We start from the raw sequence: 19325 nt of genomic DNA, 5'->3' as shown, positions 1-19325 counted from the left end.
ACTCAATAAATGCCACTGATTGATTGATTTATTTTTTTCTCCCATGACTTCTCCAAGGCTTGGAGGATTGGATATTGGCAAGTGCACATAGGGGTGGCTGCTGCATCCAGTTCTTACGGGGATGGGTTTTCTCCCTAAATCCCTCAAGTAGAACCTTCATCTCTCCCATGCTCTGACCTCCCTTGCCCAATGGAGGTGGTCACTATGAGGTTCAAGGTGGAAGAGAAAGAAATGCCCAAGCAGAGAAATGGTCGGAGTTCCCTGCCCTTTCTTTCAGAGAGAGCCCCTGGCCCCACAAAGGGGCTTTCCAGACTGCAGAAGGAGCCCCCGCAAATCAAACCCTGAAAGCTCTGAGTCTCCATTCCCCAGCATCTCAATCCACTTCCCCTTCCCAAGTCAGCCGTCTGGGCTGTACTTCAGATTGCAGTAAGGGTATTTCCAGAGAAGACATTACCGGATGGCCTCCTACCTATTCCTTGTTCTTGATTTTGTCACCTTTCTCCCCTCTTAGAGACGTCCACCCACCATCACTTTCACTAAACCACAACCCTCCCGTTCTTCAAAGCCCTTCTGAACATCAACCTCCTCCAAGAGGCCAGACAAGACTAAACTCTCACCGTCCTGATCGTGCCACTCCTTTGTCCACTTATATTTATTCTTCCTATTCCCCCAGCGCTTAGCACAGAGCTTGACATATAGTAAGGGCTTGATTAAAACCATTATTATTCTTTTTTCTTTTCAGGCTCTTTCCTACTGTTTCCTATTGTCTATTTTCCCGATTAGACTATAAGGTACTGGAAGGCAGGGGTTGTATTTTACACTTCTTTTGTATGTTTCCCAAGCACCTTGTAGGCATTTGATCAGTATCGCTGGTGGTGATGATGAAGACTTGGTAAGAGAGGAGGATGTAAAGACCTAAGCATCCTCAAAACCATAAGGTGATCTTTTCTCCTGCTTCCAGGTAGATATCCACATTGTTGAACCGCAAGGCCTTCGTTTTGTCCATGTTCCACACGCACTTGGGGATCAATTTGAAGGAATCGCAACTATATCTCAAGGCGACAAGAAGGTACAGTAAAAACAGGACCGGAGTCCACCTGAACCCTAACTCTAACCCTAACCTTCCTCCTCTGGCCTCAAGGAAGGCTGAGTTTAGTGTGAGGCAAGTCTACACAGCCTGAGGCACATATACACCAAAGAGCAACAGTATGGCCCAGCGGAAAGAGCATGGGCCTGGGTTCTAATCCAGACTCAGTCCTTGTCCCACATGGGGCTTACAGTCTAAGTAGGATGAAGTTGCATTTAATCCCCATTTTGCAGATGAGGTAATTGAGGCATGGAGAAGTGAAGTAACTTGTCCAGGTCCTACAAGCAGATGTGTGGCACAGCAGACATGTGGCACATCTGGGATTAGAACCCAGGTCCTTCTGACTCCTGAGCCCATACTCTAAACACTAGGCCATGCTGCTTCTCAAGATAGTTGCTCCTCCCTCCCCCTTGGATTGTGTGTTCCATGTGGGAGAGAAACGATGCCCAATCCGATTATTTTATGTTTACTTCAGTGCTTAGCCCAAAGCAAGTGCTTAATAAATGCCTTCATCATTATTATTGATACAGGAGAGAACTTGGGCTAGTTCTAGACTAAGCTGACTTGGGAGCCACCAATTCTTGACTGTTCCCTCTAGTAAGAAGTTATGGGCACCAATAAGCTTAAAAATTGTATTTTTAAGTGCTTATTAAGGGCTGTACTAATCACTGGGGTCAGTACAAGATAATCAGGTCAGACACAGTCCCTGTCCCACAACTGGGACTCACAGTCTGAGTAGGAGGGAGAACTGGGCAGGAAGGGAACTCCCCAGGGTTCTCTAGGTTTGGAGAGGGTCCCCCCACCAAGGTTTGTTGGGCAGGAAGGGAGCCCCTCAGAATTTGCTGGTCAGGGAGGGAGCCCATCAGAATTTGCTGGGCAGGGAGGAAGCCTCCGGGGGTTTTCCAGTTGTGGAAGAAGTCTCCCGGGGTTTTCTGGGCAGGGAGGGAACTGCCCCCGTGTTTGCTGGGTGGGGAGGAAGTCCTCCCCTACCCCTCAGGGGTTTACAGCAGAAGGAGGGAGCCCCTCATTCCCTCTCCTCACAGCTCAGTTCCCATGCCTGTCCTCACTTTCAGCCGGAACTCACAGACTCCTGCTTTTTTCCAGGCCCACGTTTCCTTCAAACCAACCGTGGCCCAGCAACGAAAATGTCCCACCTGTCCCCAGACCTCAGTAGAAGGAGAGTTTGTGGTCAAGTACGATGTGGCGAGAGAGAAGAAAGCTGGGGAACTGGAGGTAAGTTTCCAAGGACTTAACCGGGGGAGGAGTCTAGAAATAGCAAGGGGCAGGAGAACTCTCCTGTCTATACACACCAGTGGCCATTGAGTCTGGAGTCCTGTTACTGTAGCGGGACTAGTCAGGCTGAAGAAGGAAGAGACCAAGTTTCCCCAAGGGGGTCAGAATACCAAGGAGCGTTTTAGCTCCGATCTTCTGGTGAGGAAGGTGATGGGCTGGGGGCCACTCATCAGGGCTTATGGGGGCAAAGGAACTATGTCTTGAATAGGGCTCTAACCCAGTAGCCCCCCGGGCCCTCAAAGGTATCAGATTAGGAAGATCTGTGAGATTATCTCAAGTGCTCAAGGGGAGCCATGACAGATTAGAAACTCTGTGAAGACAGGAACTGTGGCTTTTTATTTCTCTTATGGGATTCCAAGCACCAGGTCCAGTGATCAACCCACTGTAGACACTCATGATCTCTTTTGTTGATGATGAGGGGGAAAGACTTGAGAGTCAGTGGAGCAACTGGATATCCAAGCATTTAATACAGTGCTCTGCATATAGTAAGCTCTTCATAAATACCACTGATTGACAGCAGGAGGGGTTGATGGTAGAGCTAGGAGTTGGGCAGGAAGGGTGGTCAGAGCCAGTGAAAATTTGGGGCCTGTAGGCAAGACCAATGTCATACCCCAAGGGGCTTCCTAAACCTTCTCTCCTGAAGGGGTAGAGAAACCCACTTTGTCTTCTGCTTATCATGGTCAAAAATAAATGAGGAAAACTAGTGACACCCTCTTTTGCCAAGGATGGGATAGGCCATCTGACATCACATAACAGTGTTTGAATGGACTTCAGTGATAGGGGTCAAAGGACCCCAACTTGGGCCCGCCTGGGAAAGGCTGGGCACAAGTGGGAATGCCCACTACCTGGGCAGGCCTTGCTCAATCAATTAATGGTATTTATTGAGCACCTGCTGTATGCAGAGCACTGAGCTAAGTGCTTAGGAGAGAACAACAATTCCTGCCCTCAAGGAGCTTTCAGTCTAGTAGGGGAGGATAGACTGAAGTGCAGATAATGGGAAGGAATAGAATATAGGGCTATGTATATAAGAACTGTGGAGGTTGGGGTGGCCTGAGTACCTGAATGCTCCGGGGGTACAGATTCAAGTACATAGGTAATGCAATAGGAAGGAAATGTGGTGAGGAGATGGGAGATCAGTCAGGGAAGGCTTCCTGAAGGAGAGGTGATTTTAGAAGGCCTTTGAAGTTGGGGAGAGTAAGTGGTGAAGGGTGAGAGAGTTCCATGCAGGAAGGATGTGAGCAAGAGGTCACTAGATTATAAGCTCTTTGAGGGCAGTGATAATGTTTTCTTACTGTACTGAACTCTTCCAAGTGCTTGATACCGTGTTCTGTACAGAGTAAATGCTCGGTAAATACCACTGATTGAAGAAGTCAATGGGGGAGAGACAAGAGTGAGGTCCAGGGAACAGGTTGGCTTTAGAAGAGCCAAGCGTGCAGACTGGGTTGTACTGAGGGAGGAGTGAGGAAAAGTAATAAGGAGAGAGCTGATTGAGTTCCTTGAAGCCACCAGTGAAGCATTTCTGTTTGATGTGGAGCAGGATGGGCAACAATTGGAGGTTTCTGAGGAGTGCTCGATAAATATGATTGATTGATTGCGGGTGAGTGTGACTGTTTCTCTGTATCCAGCATTGGTTTATAGTGATGATCTAGCTGTGGAAACTAAGTGCAAGACTGAATTTTCTCTCTTACAGATTTTTAACGGATATTTTGTTCACTTCTTTGCTCCGGAAAACCTGGATCCAATTCCTAAAAACATCCTCTTTGTCATTGATGTCAGTGGCTCAATGTGGGGAGTTAAGATGAAGCAAGTAAGTATCTTAGAGGTGGCGAGAGACCCAGGTGATGGGTATAGGTGGGGCATGAGTATTTACAGAATTCACCCTGTTTGGCTTCCATGGTTGCCCTCATCAGGGCCTAAAAATTCAGGCTGGCTAGCAAACCTCTTGAGCCCCAATTATCCCCAGTCTTGTTTCCACCTGGTCAGCCAGATTTCAAGATCTTCGTATAGTCCAGGCTTTAATTTGAGGCAAGTATTAGTAGATAATAGAATTTCCATTGTGGGATCAAGTTCCCAAACACTTTGAATAGGTCAGACATCCATCAGAACCAGTGTGATGGTTTCAGGAAAGATAAAGGACAAAACTTGATATCCTTGGAGATCTTGTCCAGGTTTGGATTCTATATGTTGGTGCTTTCTTTTATCTCCCCGCACCTTGGCTAGACTGTTGAAGCCATGAAGACAATATTGGATGACCTGCGAGCTGAAGACCAATTCTCCGTTGTTGATTTCAACCACAATGTCCGAAGTTGGAAAGATAATTTAGTTCCAGCCACTGACTTGATGACTACCGATGCCAAGAAGTACATTGAGAAAATCCAGCCCAACGGAGGTATGTGGGTTTATCCAAGGAGAAATGCCAGCACTGTGCTGACAGGGCAGGGTGGAAAATTGCTCACTTCACCTTCCTGGGACTCAGTTTCCCCATCTGCCCACTGTCCTCCTTAAGTCAATTTTAATTACTAGAGTGCTAAGGTTCCATGGAAACCAGACTTGCAAGAACATAACAGGGTGTCTTGGCTCCCATCAGGAAGGACGGATGAGAAACTGAGCAAAGGAATCGATTATATTCATTCAATCATTCAATTCAGTTGTATTTATTGAGTGCTTAATATGTGCAGAGCACTGTACTAAGCGCTTGGCACAAGTGGCTGGCACAGTGACACTGGCGCCTTCTTTTTGTTGCCAGTTGTTTTTCCGCCGGGGCCCCGAGTTCAACAGGTGATGGGGCAGACAGTGGTGCAGCCCATTGACAAGTGTATGTGAATTCTTCACTGGCATTAACCAGCTGCAGGCAGGACTGGGACTGGAAGCCAGAACTCCCGATCCCCAGAGCAGTGCTCTGCCCATTGAATCCACAGAAAGGTTTGTTGCAAGGAGAACAAAAGAAATGTGATTAGCTCTTCCCCCTCTCCAAGAGGTACTGAGGTGATATAATCATTGAAACAACGCTTGTTTACTATTTCTCCACTGTAAAGGGTTAGTTGTCCTGGGTGACAGGGAGATGATCTGTTGCAAGATTGATTCAGAGTACCTTTTCACTACATGTTTGGGCTAGGAGATTGTTAGGGAACGAGGGTTTGTTTTTCAGACAGCGCAAGCTGGTGAGTAGCCTTCTGCTCTCCTTTGGCTACTTAAATAAAAAAGAATGGTCCAGCCCCCACCATGAGATGGGTGCCAAGAAAGGCAGCCTTCACACAATGCCCCCAGGCAGCTTCTTGCCACCCCTGCCAGATGGACTATTTGGTCTGCTGTGGAAATAGCCTTGGTGATGTTCTTATGTTCTCAGGTACAAACATCAACGAGGCCTTGCTGAGAGCCATCTTCATTTTGCGTGAAGCCAGCAACCTGGGTTTGTTGGATCCCAACTCTGTCTCGCTGATCATCTTAGTTTCTGATGGAGATCCCACAGTAGGTAAGTCAAAGGGATGGTGCAGTCACCTCAAGAGACTCAGAGATGGGGGCCTCCACTGCTCGTGCATATGATGGTTTCTATGGCTGCCAAGAGGTTTTGGCACTGGGAAGATGAGTGGCTTAGTCGATTTGTATAGCCGGCATTTGAGCTGCATTGATCATGTCATTGTGGCTAGTTCGTGCCCCAAGTCTAGCCCAACTTCAGCACTCGTATCCCTATGTATATTTGTATTTCCTAATCAGCCGATAAATTTCATCCTGATAGATTTGTATAACTTTTCTGCAGCACCCACTATTTGCAAGTCATTTTCATCGGTTTCAGATGAAATCATTTTCATCTGCTCCCCATTAGGGAAGAGAACACCCATCTTCCTTCTGTTGAATGTTCCCAAGCACTTCACTCTTGCTAGGCACTCAAGAACATTAATTGATAGAGAGGCTAGATTATTCAGGGGACAAACAAGAACACAGAGTAGCCCTAGCTCTTCCATCAACATCCTCTGGGGTCTTGAATGAGGGTCTTAACCTCGCTGAGCCTTGCTATAAACTGGAGAAAGCAGTGCCTAGCCCAGAATTGGGAAGTGCTCTTAACAACCTGATCACTTTGTAACCTCCCCAGTGCTTATAACAGTGCTTTGCACATAGTAAGCGCTTAACAAATGCCACTATTATTATTGTTAATACCTCAGGAGAAACATCAAGGATGAGATGATTGTTTATGATGGCAATGTATTCCTAAAGGCCCCAGGAAAAATCACTACAGAATTCCTAATCAATCAATCAATGGTATTTCTTGAACACTTATTCCATGCAGAACATTCTTAAGGGCTTGGGAGAGTACAATAAAAAAAAGAAAGCTAGGAGACAGAATTCCTGCCCTTAAGGAACTTAAAGTCTAATGAAGTCTTCAACTACACAGAGTGTCACCTAATTCTCTTTCTACCTGGATGTTTCGCATAACAATTTTCCTTCCCCAGAGTGAGTGACCTGTTGAGGGAACTCCCAGTGAACTCTGCTGAATCAATGAGTACGAAATACTTTTGCTTTAAGGTTTCATTATAGTACTCTAGCAAAGTATATTATGTGCTAGATACAAGAGTAGATATAAGATACCAGATCAGAAAAATCCCTGTCTCACATAGGGCTCTCAGTCTAAGAGGGAGAGCAGATGTGGAAACTGAGGCACAGAGTGGTTTAGTGACCTACCCCATGTCCCACAGCTAACCTGTGGCAAAGCAGGGATTAAAACTTGAGTCTCTTAATTCCCAGGGTCATGTATTCTAGAAGCAGCATGACTTAGTGGAAAGAGCACGGGCTTGGGAGTCAGAGGATGTGGGTTCTAATCCCAGCTCCACCACTTCTTTGCTGTGTGACCTTAGGCAAGTCACTTAACTTCTCGTGCCTCACTTCCCTCATCTGTAAAAATGGGGATTGAGACTGTGAGCCTAACGTGGGACAACCTGATTACCTTTTATCTACCCCAGCACTTAGAACAGTGCTTGGCAACATAGTAAGTGCTTAACAAATACCATCATTATTATTATAATTATTATTGATATTATTATTAAAGGATGCCCAGAAAAATACCATTTCTCTAATGCAGACGATACGAACCACATGACTTTAGATTCATAAGCCTTGACTGGTCTCCTATTGGTGTTCCTTTAGGCAGAGATGAATCTCATTAGTTTTGTTTAACAGCTCTTACCCCACAATGAGTTGTTGAACCTCAGAGAGATCACATCACGTCTGTGCGCCTCCTTCTTCCCATCAGCAGAGCAGGTGGAGGAACTCACAAGACGGTGAGGCTCTGAAATAAGGAACAAAATTAAGTTCCTTGCATATGGATATTTTCTGATGGGTCATGACCCAGACCTCAAGATTCTAATGATCAGTTTCTTCGGCTCCCAAAATACCCAACTGAACAGGGCTGTTTCTCTTCCCCTTCCACTTCCTCAAGGCGAGCTGAAACCGACCGTGATCCAGAAGAATGTGAAGAAAAACATGCGGGACAATATCTCTCTGTTCAGCTTGGGGATAGGATTTGATGTAGACTATGATTTCTTGGAGAGACTGTCCCGTGAAAACCATGGAATGGCCCAGAGGATTTATGGAAATCAGGACACTTCTTCCCAGCTCAAGGTACCCCTTCCAACCCTCCGGCTTTCTGGCTACCCTTCAGTTGCTTCCTTGCTCTTGCTCCTCTGAGCGAGTGGCACCGTATCACAGTACCCGGGCCCCTGAACCATTTGGCTGGGTCAGGGGGTGGCCGAATCTTTGGGTGCTGAGGTTTGGGGTTGCTGCTTTAAAGCCCCCTCCCCACCCCCATGGCCACTGCTTCCTCCTGCTCTCCCTCCTTCTCTTCTTCCTTCTTCTCTTCCTCCCTGCCCAGGCTAGCTCCTCCTCCGCTTGGACCTCTAGAGGGAGAGGGGCATGACAACAGAGGTGTCCAAACTGATCCCACCTCCCACAGACCCAACTTAAGAGACCAAGTGTGGGGCATTCTTGGCTTTTGACTAACAGCTGAGATTTACAGGATTGGGAGTCCAGGAGCAGGTGGAGGAACTCACAAGATGGTGAGGCTCTGAAAAAAGGAACAAAATTAAGTTCCTTGCATATGGATATTTTCTGATGGATCATGACCCAGACCTCAAGGAAGAGTTTGAAGTCTCTCTCCCCACCTTGTGCAACATCAGGGAAGAAGTTGTCAGAGGTGCTGTTTATCATTCTCCTGAAACATCCTGGACTCTGAGTGTAATGGTTACTTCCATACGCTCCCCACATCCCCACTTCCCTGTCTTCTACCTTCATCCCAGAAATGTATTAGGACAGAAGAGATCATGGTTCTAAAGTAAAGATCTTTAGAGCAAAGTGCTCCATTAGTGCAGGCTGGCCCCAAACTAACGGTTTTTCTGTTGTTTGATTCTCAGCAATTCTACAACCAGGTCTCCACCCCTCTGCTCCAAAATGTCCAGTTCAACTATCCCCAGGAATTCGTGACAGATGTCACCCAGAACAGCTTCCATAACTACTTTGGTGGTTCGGAGATCGTGGTAGCGGGCAAAGTCGACCCCAGGAAACTGGACCAGGTGGAGAGCGTCATCACAGCCACCTCGGTATGTCTGTCCATCTGTCTGGCCACAGCTCAACAGGGCTCTCCTCAAAAAGACAGTTGCCATTTGCCCTTGTATCAGCGTCTATTCTCTTCCTCCCAGAGACAATGTGAGGAACAAAAAGAAAGACATTGGAGGGGCAGCAGGGCCCCGTGGAAAGAACATGGAACTGGGTGTCGAGACACCCGGGTTTTAATCCCTGCTCTGCTATTGGATAGCCGTGTCATCTTGAGAAAGTCACTTAACCTCTCAGGTCTTCAGTTACCTCATCTGTAAAAGGGGTTGAGATTTTGAGTCCTATGTGATACAGGAACTGAGTCCAATCTGTTAACGTTGTTCTCTTCCCCAGCGCTTAGCATATGATAACCATTTAATAAGTGTCATGATTAATGAGGTAAAGCTGTAGGACATTAAGATGCTAGGTGATGGTTTATTAGTAAAGAGCCCTACTATCAGAATTGAGAGGAAGGCTTGAGTTTTCTTGAGCACACTCTGGAAAGTCAGAAGGAATGGCCCCTGCCCTTAAGTACTTCTTGAGAAGCTTAAGCTGCTATCAGTGTGAACAACAGAAATGGATGCTATAATGCTCAGTCTTTTTCCTATCCCTACTGCTTTTGCATCGACAGAATGAGTGGAAGTGTAAAGAAGATGAAGGGAAAGGGAAAAAGCAAACAGCCAGTCACAGTAGAATCCCAGTGAATACTCTCAGGAATCATGGGAATTCTCTTCACTCCACCCAAGATCACCTTCTCACTGTGCTGCTTTTTCCACTTTCCCAACTCTGACTCCTTGCTCCTGCCTGGAAGTCCCTCGTCCTTCAAATCGACCAACCATAGCTCTCCCCATCTTTAAAGTCCTTTTAAGATCCCACCTCTCCACTGGAGGCTTCTCCCCATTCATTTTTCTTCTCCCCAGGTTATGATCTCCCAACTCCCACTTCAGCACCTATGCCCTTCGCTCTTTTGCTCATCTCATATTTATTGAGTGTTTACTGTGTGCAAAGCACTGTACTAAGCCCTTGGGAAGTACAGTGTAACAGGGTCAGTTGACACATTCCCTTTAAGCATTTATTGATTCTTCTATCTAAGTTTCCATTCTCTTTACCCTCCTACTTGTAATTTATTTTAGGGTCCATTTCCCACTAGATTTTAACCTCCTTAAGGGCAAGAATCATCTCTTCTAACTCAATTGTACTTTCCCAAGTGCAGACTTTCCCATCCGCACACAGTAGGTGCTCACTGAATACTCCTGATGGATTGACTCTTTATTGAGATGAGGTATTTTGCTTTCTTAAAGTCAAACTAAATAATTAAAAGAATCAAATAATTAAAATCTCTTAAAATAATATTTCGTGAGCTCCTGTTGTGTGCAGAGCACAGTAGACCCTCTGACTCATCAGCAATTCACTTACTGAACAAGCTTCTCCCTGCCTCAGTTCATTCATTCAATCATATTTATTGAGCGCTTACTGTGTGCAGAGACTGTACTAAGTGCTTGCACTGTACTAAGCACCTATAATGATGGTATTTGTTAAGTGCTTAGTATGTGCCAAGCACTGTTCTAAGCACTGGGATAGATACAAGGTTATCAGGTTGTCCCACTTGGGGCTCACAGTTTTAATCCTCATTGTACAGATGAGGTAACTGAGGCACAGAGAAGTTAAGTGACTATCCCAAAGTCACACAGCTGAGAAGTGGTGGAGTGGGATTAGAACCCATGAATTCTGACTCCCAAGCCTGTGCTCTTTCCAGTAAGCCATGCTGCTTCTCTACACTAAACAAGTAGTATTTAAAACAGCCATGGCAAAATTATATCAGTCCCTTTCCCACAGCTCAGACCTGAAAACCACTTGCTCCTCTGCTGTACTCTGATTGAACCTTTCATCTTCTAGGCCAGCACAGAGCTGATCATGGAAACCTTGGCTGAAACAGATGGATTAGATGACTTCCTGGCAAAGTCCAAGTATGCAGATCCTGATTTCACCAAGAAATTGTGGGCTTACCTCACCATCAACCAGCTCCTCGCCGAGCGGTAAGAAGGGTGCAAGGAATTTCTCCTGAACGGGGCATCCACCCAATAGGGAAAAGGTTTCCTCTGGATCTTCGAGATTTCAGAGAATAGTCAGCAGGCAAAGCAGCAGGACACTGATTCCATTGCTCACACAGGCTTTCGCTACTCGGGCTCAACAGATGCATTGTGGCAGTGGCTCTTAAACCTCTGTAGTCTGGCAAAAAGTTCTGGGAATACATTCATTTTGGGAGAAGTCATATTTATTGAATTATTACTGTGTGCAGAACCCTGTGCTAAGCACTTGGGAGAGTACAATACAACATTAAATAGACACATTCCCTGCCCCTAATGAGCTTACAGTCTAGAGGGGGTAGTGGGGCCTAGTGGAAAGGTCACAGCCCTGAGAATCAGAGGACCTGGGTCCTAATCCCTGTTCTGTCAAATGCTTGCTGTGTGACCTTGGGTAAGTCACCTAACTTCTCCATGCTCCAGTTTTCCTGTTCACCCTCCTACTTAGACTGTGAGTCCCAGAGGGGACAGGGACTGTATCCAACCTAATTCACTTGTATCTACCCCAGTGTTTGACACATAATTAGTATGCGCTTAAATACCATTTTTTTTAAGTCCATTTTCAAGGCAACTGCCTGTAACAGACAGCCGCTGGGCCTGCATTCCTTTGCTGTGCTATTACTGAGTGAAACATACACATTTATGAACAAAGTGGAGACATGCCTAAAGCCATAGGAGCTAGCCTGGGTGCTGACTGCTGAGACATGGTTTGTTCTGGAGGGATTAAGATGACTGATTCTCTGATGCGGCGGTATTTGGCATCTTTTGGCTCACCCACCCGATAAATGTTTATGTTGGGTGGAGGCTGGGGAAAGAAGTATGCAGAAACCGCTCCCCTCTCCCCAAAACACTGGTGCTGCAACTCTTGCCTAGCTATGGGAGTGGGTGGAGAAGGCAAAATGCCCGCTCCTGTAGCACTAGTGCAGGGTGTGCTGACCAGCCCTTTCATTCTGCCCATAAAGAGTTGTGCGACACACACTTTGTGTGACAGCTGGACTCCTCTCCTGGCTACCACCCAGTGGCGGCCCCCGACAGATGGCCGGTGTGCCCAAGCATTAGCTCAGAAGTCCTGGAGCGTGCAAGGTGGTGGGGACTGAGATCAGCTTCCCTCCCGGTTGGGCCTGCCAAGGTACAGGGATAATGAAATTGGAGGGGAAGAGTCAAGCTCACTCTTTCCGATGCAGAAGCCTGGCAACCACAGCTGCTGACAAAAGGAAAATCACAAAAACTATCCTCCAGATGTCCCTGGAGCACCATATCGTGACTCCGCTGACTGCCATGGTGATTGAGAACGCAGCCGGGGACGAGAGAATGCTGGCGGACTCTCCCCTGGACCACAAGTGCTGCCCAGGTCTGTGGCTCCCTTTGATTTCTGACCAATAATGTGGATAGCCAGGATGGCTTATCAATCAATCAATCAATCAATCAATCAATCGTATTTATTGAGTGCTTACTATGTGCAGAGCACTGTACTAAGCGCTTGGGAAGTACAAATTGGCAACACATAGAGACAGTCCCTACCCAACAGTGGGCTCACGGTCTAAAAGGGGGAGACAGAGAACAGAACCAAACATACCAACAAAATAAAATAAATAGGATAGAAATGTACAAGTAAAATAAATAAATAAATAGAGTAATAAATATGTACAACCATATATACATATATACAGGTGCTGTGGGGAAGGGAAGGAGGTAAGATGGGGGGATGGAGAGGGGGACGAGGGGGAGAGGAAGGAAGGGGCTCAGTCTGGGAAGGCCTCCTGGAGGAGGTGAGCTCTCAGCAGGGCCTTGAAGGGAGGAAGAGAGCTAGCTTGGCGGAGGGGCAGAGGGAGGGCATTCCAGGCCCGGGGGATGACGTGGGCCGGGGGTCGACGGCGGGAGAGGCGAGAACGAGGTACAGTGAGGAGATTAGCGGTGGAGGAGCGGCTTATATGGGGCTTATATGGGGCTAGATCAGCTAGGTCTGTCCTGAGAGTTTCCACTGAGGGCTAAAGAGGGCTGCTAACTCTTTGAAGCCTGCCTCCTCCTAGGCTCAATACTGCTTGTTCCTCCCTAAAATCCACATCCTCTTTTTGTCCCCACACTGATAATGAGAAACTGACATCTATGGTAGAGGTGGATGGCACGGAGCTGAGGGTTTGAGAGGTGAGCAGGCCAGACAATTATGATTTTAATAATGATCGTGGAAACGGGAACCATTTCTGAAGCTGGAAGAGAAGGTGTGAGAAGGGGCTTGGCCATCACACCGGGGCTAGTTCTGTTATGGAGTCTGACAAATAATAATAATAATGATGATGATGGCATTTATTAAGTGCTTACTATGTGCCAAGCACTGTTCTAAGCGCTGGGAGGTTACAAGGTGATCAGGTTGTCCCACGGGGGGCTCACAGCCCTAATCCCCATTTTACAGATGAGGTCACTGAAGCCCAGAGAAGTTAAGTGACGTGCCCAAAGTCACACAGCTGACAATTGGTGGAGCTGGGATTTGAACCCATGACCTCTGATTCCAAAGCCCGGGCTATTTTCCACTGAGCCATGCTGCTTCTCTATTCTCTATTTGTCCTTCTTCTGAGTACAAATTGCATGTAAGCCTACAGGCAGGGCGACACCCCCACCCCCACCCCCCCGCCACAGCAAAACTACTCAAGAAATGGAACCCAGAATTCTATGTAACTGTCCTTACATGTCCTTCAAACGATGGGAGACTGGAGGTCAGTGAAAGTGATAAGAAGCAAAGGAAGGTGAAAATCAATCATATTTATCAAGTGCTTACTGTGTGCAGAGCACTGTACTAAGTGCTTGGGAAAATACAGTACAACAGAATAGCAGACACGGTCCTGCCCACAATGGGCTTACGTCTAGAGGGGGAGACAGACATTAATATGAATAATTACTTTATAATATATAATTTAAAGATATATACATAAGTGCTGCGGGGTGAATATCAAAATGTCCAAAGGTCACAAGTGTTCAGATGACACAGAAGGGAGAGAGAGCTGGGGAAAAGAGGGCTTAAATTGGGGAAGGCCTGTTGGAGAAGATGTGACCTTAATAATACTTTGAAGGTGGAGTGAGTGGTGGTCTGGCATATATGGAGGGGGAGGGAGTTCCAGGCTAGGGGGAGGATGTGGGAAAGGGGTCAGCAGTGAGATAGATGAAATGAGGACACAGTGAGTAAGTTGGTGCTAAAGGAGCAGTGTGTGCAGGCTGGGCTGTGGTACATTAGTGAGATGAGGTAGGAAGGGGCAAGATGATTGAGTGCTTTAAACTCCAGCCTGTTATTTCCCACCCGTGTGAAACCATGCTTTCGACCATCAGTCAGCCTGATGCCAGGATGCACTCTCTGAATCTCACCCTGCCCGCCCTCAATAGCCACACCACGACAGCAATCCCATCCATCCAACTGGAAATTTCCCCCCACCCCACCAACCACGGGTCCAGCGAGGTGCTGTGCGGCTCTAGTCGAAACAGACTCTGTTCCCAAATGGTCAGGATTTTGTGACTTTTAGTTGAGATGGAAAGGACAGGGACTGAAATTTACCCTTGGGACAAGCCTCTCCTCCAATCCCCTCAAATCAACCTCCCAAAGTGACTCACAATACGGACCCTGCACCTCATTAACCAAGGCTCTCTCCTCTAGGTGCTGTGATTCTAAAATTAACTGGTCATAATCGAACACCATTTCATTTCAAGTCACCCTTATTAAGTCACTCACTGGCAATGGGCTTTGTTCACTCAGAAGGCCTCATTCGCATCTGGTAACATTTAACTGCTCATGTACTGTGGGTAAACTTACTCCTCCCTGCTACTAGGAGGGCAAAAGTCACCCTCACCTATCCACAGTGTCCACTAATGTCCATATCTCTCACTTCATTCCCTCCTTTGTTTTAAAGTCTGGTCCCTCCCTCCCTTCCTTCCTTTGTTTCCCAGAAGCTCCCCTGCCACAGCAGGGCAGATAAATGGGTCTATTTTGTGACCACACTGCAGTGCTTTCCCAGATGGGAAAGGTAGGATGACCCCAAATCCTCTTTTATCCCTAGTTGCTTCTGCCCCAACTTCACAAACCAGGACACTCCTATGGGGAGTTTATTTTATTCAACCCAGCTGTCATGAACTGGGAGAGAAACTTGACACCATAATTCTCAGGAGCCAGCATGGCCTAGTGGAAAGAGGACAGGGCCTGGAAATCAGAGGACCTGAGCTCTGGTCTCACCTCTGCCAAACCTGCTGTGTGACCTTAGGGAAGTCACTTCACTTCTCTGTGCCTCAGTTACCACATCTGTAAAATGGGGATTGAATATTCTTCTCTCTTACTTAGACTGTAAGCCCCATGTTGGACAGGAACTGTGTCAATCGATCAATTGTATTTATTGAGTGCTTACTCTGTGCAGAGCGCTTGGGAGAGGACAATGTAACAGAGCTGGTAGACACGTTCCTTGCCCACCAGTGTCCAACCTGATTATCTTGTGTCTACTCCACTGCTTAGTACACCTGGCACATGATAAGTGCTTAACACATACCGTTTAAAAACTAAAAAACTAAAAAAGTCAATTATAGAAGGCACCCCTATCTCCCTGGTGGTAAGCTGTGTTTTTCTGAATCCCTTCTCTCTATTCAGGAGTCGTAAGCCCTGGCGTTAAGACTGCTAAGAATTCCATCCCACCATGGGCTAGGCCCACACCAACACAAGAGGAGCCAATGAATGTGAAGCAAGCTGCAGTGCTGATGGCTACCTCTCCCCCTCATGTAATGAGAGGTAAAAGGCCCACGGTTGCTCTCTACCTTTCTCCCGACATTTCACGGCGGATGCAGCCCAATTTTCCATTTGCTTCGGGAGATGCTTTTTAAATTCTGGAGTTATTTTCCGCAACTCTATTATAAGTACCCCTGTCAGAGCTCCTCACTGAGGACAGTGACATGTAGCATTTCCCATTCTTTAGATGCCAACAATTTAGACCGTTAAAGTCAAACTGCAGCAGTGAGGCTGTGTCCTCCATTTTCACTCTGCTGTCCTGGCTCTGCTCTGATTTTAATCTCATGTCTTGATTCTTGTTTCCAGTTGAAAATGACCCCCACTTCATTATTTACCTGCCAAAGAGCCAAAGGAACATTTGCTTCAACATCGACTCAGAACCTGGCAAAATCCTCAACTTGGTTTCTGATCCAGGTTTAGGTAAGAGACAGAAAACTATTTGAATCAACTAAATAGAATAAGTTGTGAGTCCTCACACTTACTCTCCAGGTTTATTTCTGTCTTCTTTATGGAAGTTTTTACCTAACTGTCCCATTGTGGTTGCAAAGATAGCTAAAAATACTGCATTGTAACATGCTTTGAGCAAAGTGCTCAACTGTTTGAAACCAGAATATTAGGTTGTGGTGAGTAATAGCAAGGACTGTTGTTATCCAAAATATCAAAGACTCAAAGAACTAAAAGGGGATCTCAGGAGATCAACTGGACCAGCCTCCTGCCTCCAGCTGAAGCAAATGAGTTGTTACTTATGGAGAATAAAATAAGACAATATTACTTAAATGATGAAGAAACGGGTCTTCCAGGACCACCCAGTTAGATTTTATTTCTGTGATTTTGTATGGGCTCAGGAGAGGAGGGGAGGAGCTGATGAGATTTTTCTCTCTGTCACAGGGATTGTGGTCAATGGGGAGCTTGTTGGAGCCAAGGTGCGGAAGAATCAGAAGCTAAGCACCTACTTTGGAAAACTGGCCTTTTATTTCCAAAGCCAAGGGGTCAAAGTGGAAGTCAGCACAGAGATGATAACACTCAAGCAAGGATCTCACACCACCATTTTGCTGTGGTCAGACACAGCTCAAATCACCGACAAGAGGCAAGTTCTTCCCATGCCCAGTGTTTGTTCTCAGCTTCCTGTTTTGGCTAATCTAGTGTTCAGCCATAAGCCCGAACACTACCTACCTCAAAATTACCCATTAGAGGAAAAAATTTCACCCACAGTGAGGAAAATGCAGTTGAGTGAGAGTTTGGAAGGGGAGATGAGAAAGAGAGAGAGAGAGAGTTCTGCCCTGGAATAAACCAGTCCCATCTGCGCTTCACTCCCTGTTCTAGGCTGATTGTTTCTGTGAGAAAAGAGAAGAGTATGAAAATCATCTTGGATAGAGAAATGTCTTTCTCCATTTTGCTTCACCGTGTTTGGAAGAAACATCCCATCAACGTGGACTTCCTGGGCATTTACATCCCGCCCACCAACAAATTCTCCTCCAGTGTACATGGACTAATAGGTAGAGTATCTGTTAATCACCTGTTGGTAACACAGAGTCCTCTGGCTTTCCAAGGACCTTGGTTAACCTTGGAGGGTAGGACTGGCTTGGGAAAGGTCAGTGTGGGATCATAGGCATGGGGTTTAGAAGAAGTGGTTCAGTGCAGAGTTCAGTGGTCCAGCTGGGAATAACGATTTTCATATTCACCTTGTCATCTCCCAAGTTTCCACTCAGCTGGCCCAACCCTCCGTCTCTGCTTTCCCATTCAACTGTCATCAAGCCAGCCTTACCTCAGCTAGAGAACTGCCTGACAGAAGTGGTAAAGCAGCAAGGGTTTGAGTCTAATTGAGAAATCAAGACCCTGGGGAACCCCTCCCATCAGTCCTCCTCTCCTCCCAGAAGCGTGGGAGAGGAGTCTCCGATCAATGTCATGTTTTCATAGGTCAATTTATCCCTGAGCCAGAAGTTCTTATCTACAATGAGAGGCCCGGCAGGGATCCAAAGAAGCCAGAAGCCAGCATGGATGTGAAAGGACACAAGCTGACTGTCACCAGGTAGGAAAGGAGAGAAGGGAGTTCTAACAAAAACATGGCTAAGGGTCTGACTGGTCCCTGGACAGCTGGTACCATCTCACAGTTCTGCTCCTCCTTGATGTCTGTTTGCCAGGCTGGTGTAAATCCATAGCCTAACAGAAAAAGCAGGACATGAAGTCAGGAGACCTTGCCATGTCAAGTCATGTCAGCCAAGTTATTACTTCATTTCTCTTTGCCTCAGTTTTCTCTTCAGTAAAATAGGGATATAATACCTGTCCTCCCTCCCTCTTGGACTATGAGCCCCATGTCAGACAGGATCTTTGTCTGCTCTCATTACTTGATTCTATTCCAATGTGGAGCATACTACTTTGGCACATAGTAAATGTTTAATACATACCATCGTTATTATTGGCTGTTGTTAACCCTGGGTCTTGTTTCTTTTACAGAGGCCTGCAGAAGGACTACAGGACGGATATAATACTGGGAACAGATGTTCCCTGCTGGTTTGTGCACAACAATGGGAAAGGATTCATTGATGGGCATTACAAAGATTACCTTGTCCCACAGCTCTACAGCTTCCTTAAACGCCCTTGATAGCTTGCACACACCAATGTCCTCTTCTAAAAACCAGGTTTTGCCATTTGGTGAAACAAAGCCAGTAAGTCCAAGAGAAAATGAGTTCTTCCCCAGTGAGGGCCTAAGGTTTGGGAGTCCCAAATGAAGCATCTAGCTTTGTGTTTTTGGATGAGGATTGTTTTACACCTAATTATGATAGAGTGAGATGTATTGGACATATTCACTTGTTCAGCCTTGGAAATCTCTATTTCAATAAACTGAACTGACTAAAGTTTAGTACAAATGTGATACTGAATCAGTTATTTCAAGAAATATTAATATTTTTTAACTAGGTCTCACTAATGAAACTCCTGGATTTAAGATGGTAGGTGCTGATTACTCAGACTGTAGCCCAAAAAACTGTTTTCCATTGATCATAATCGTTCAAAGGTTGGCCACATCAAGTTTCCATGACAAGGTGGCAAGTATTTTTAATCCAGACAGAAATAAAATATCTCTTGGTTAGCAACTCCAATAACTTTTGAACCACACTGAAGAGGCTCGGTTTATGATTAAGTGAATTGTGCAAATTATATGCACATAATCCTTGCAGCCCTCCTGACTTGTAGACTAGTCTGTGGGTCCCAAATGGAACAGGGCCTGTGTCCAACTTGATTGTCTTGTATCTACCCCATGGCTTAGTACAGTGAGTGGCACCCAGTAAGAGCTTAACAAGTACCATAATTAATAGTACAAATTTGGCAAAACCCTAGAAAAAAATCTCCAATCTGACCTCTGAGAAGTACATGCAATCTGTACTTCAGCCTGCGGATGTCCCCATGAGACCATGGTTTTAGGCAGCTTGCAAGCTCTGATGTTTCTGAAGCCCAAAAGAAAGGAAGAAAAAAATAGCGTTAACTTCCCTGGATGCCCAGAGAATTATACGAAACTGAAAGTAGTGCTTGT

At 46.2% G+C, this 19325-nt stretch overlaps 1 protein-coding gene across 1 annotated transcript in view; it reads left to right on the top strand.

Annotated features, from left to right (window-relative positions):
• ITIH2 (inter-alpha-trypsin inhibitor heavy chain 2) overlaps positions 1–18663 on the top strand; it is a 28969-nt gene extending 10306 nt beyond the window's left edge. Inside the window, exons 7-21 of the mRNA XM_038741372.1 lie at positions 962–1069; positions 2192–2320; positions 4071–4187; positions 4601–4769; positions 5727–5852; positions 7812–7993; positions 8782–8967; positions 10856–10995; positions 12228–12394; positions 15662–15799; positions 16103–16216; positions 16685–16883; positions 17120–17292; positions 17714–17825; positions 18251–18663. Coding sequence (XP_038597300.1) covers positions 962–1069; positions 2192–2320; positions 4071–4187; positions 4601–4769; positions 5727–5852; positions 7812–7993; positions 8782–8967; positions 10856–10995; positions 12228–12394; positions 15662–15799; positions 16103–16216; positions 16685–16883; positions 17120–17292; positions 17714–17825; positions 18251–18398 — 2208 coding nt within the window. The 3' untranslated portion in view covers positions 18399–18663. The remainder of the gene's footprint in view (positions 1–961; positions 1070–2191; positions 2321–4070; positions 4188–4600; positions 4770–5726; positions 5853–7811; positions 7994–8781; positions 8968–10855; positions 10996–12227; positions 12395–15661; positions 15800–16102; positions 16217–16684; positions 16884–17119; positions 17293–17713; positions 17826–18250) is intronic.
• The last annotated feature ends 662 nt before the right edge of the window (positions 18664–19325 follow it).

Source organism: Tachyglossus aculeatus, assembly GCF_015852505.1.
Source record: "Tachyglossus aculeatus isolate mTacAcu1 chromosome 12 unlocalized genomic scaffold, mTacAcu1.pri SUPER_6_unloc_1, whole genome shotgun sequence".
In the NCBI taxonomy this organism is placed as follows: domain Eukaryota; kingdom Metazoa; phylum Chordata; class Mammalia; order Monotremata; family Tachyglossidae; genus Tachyglossus; species Tachyglossus aculeatus.
The sequence above is the reverse complement of the archived record's forward strand: the minus strand, read 5'-3'. Positions and strand labels throughout refer to the sequence as shown.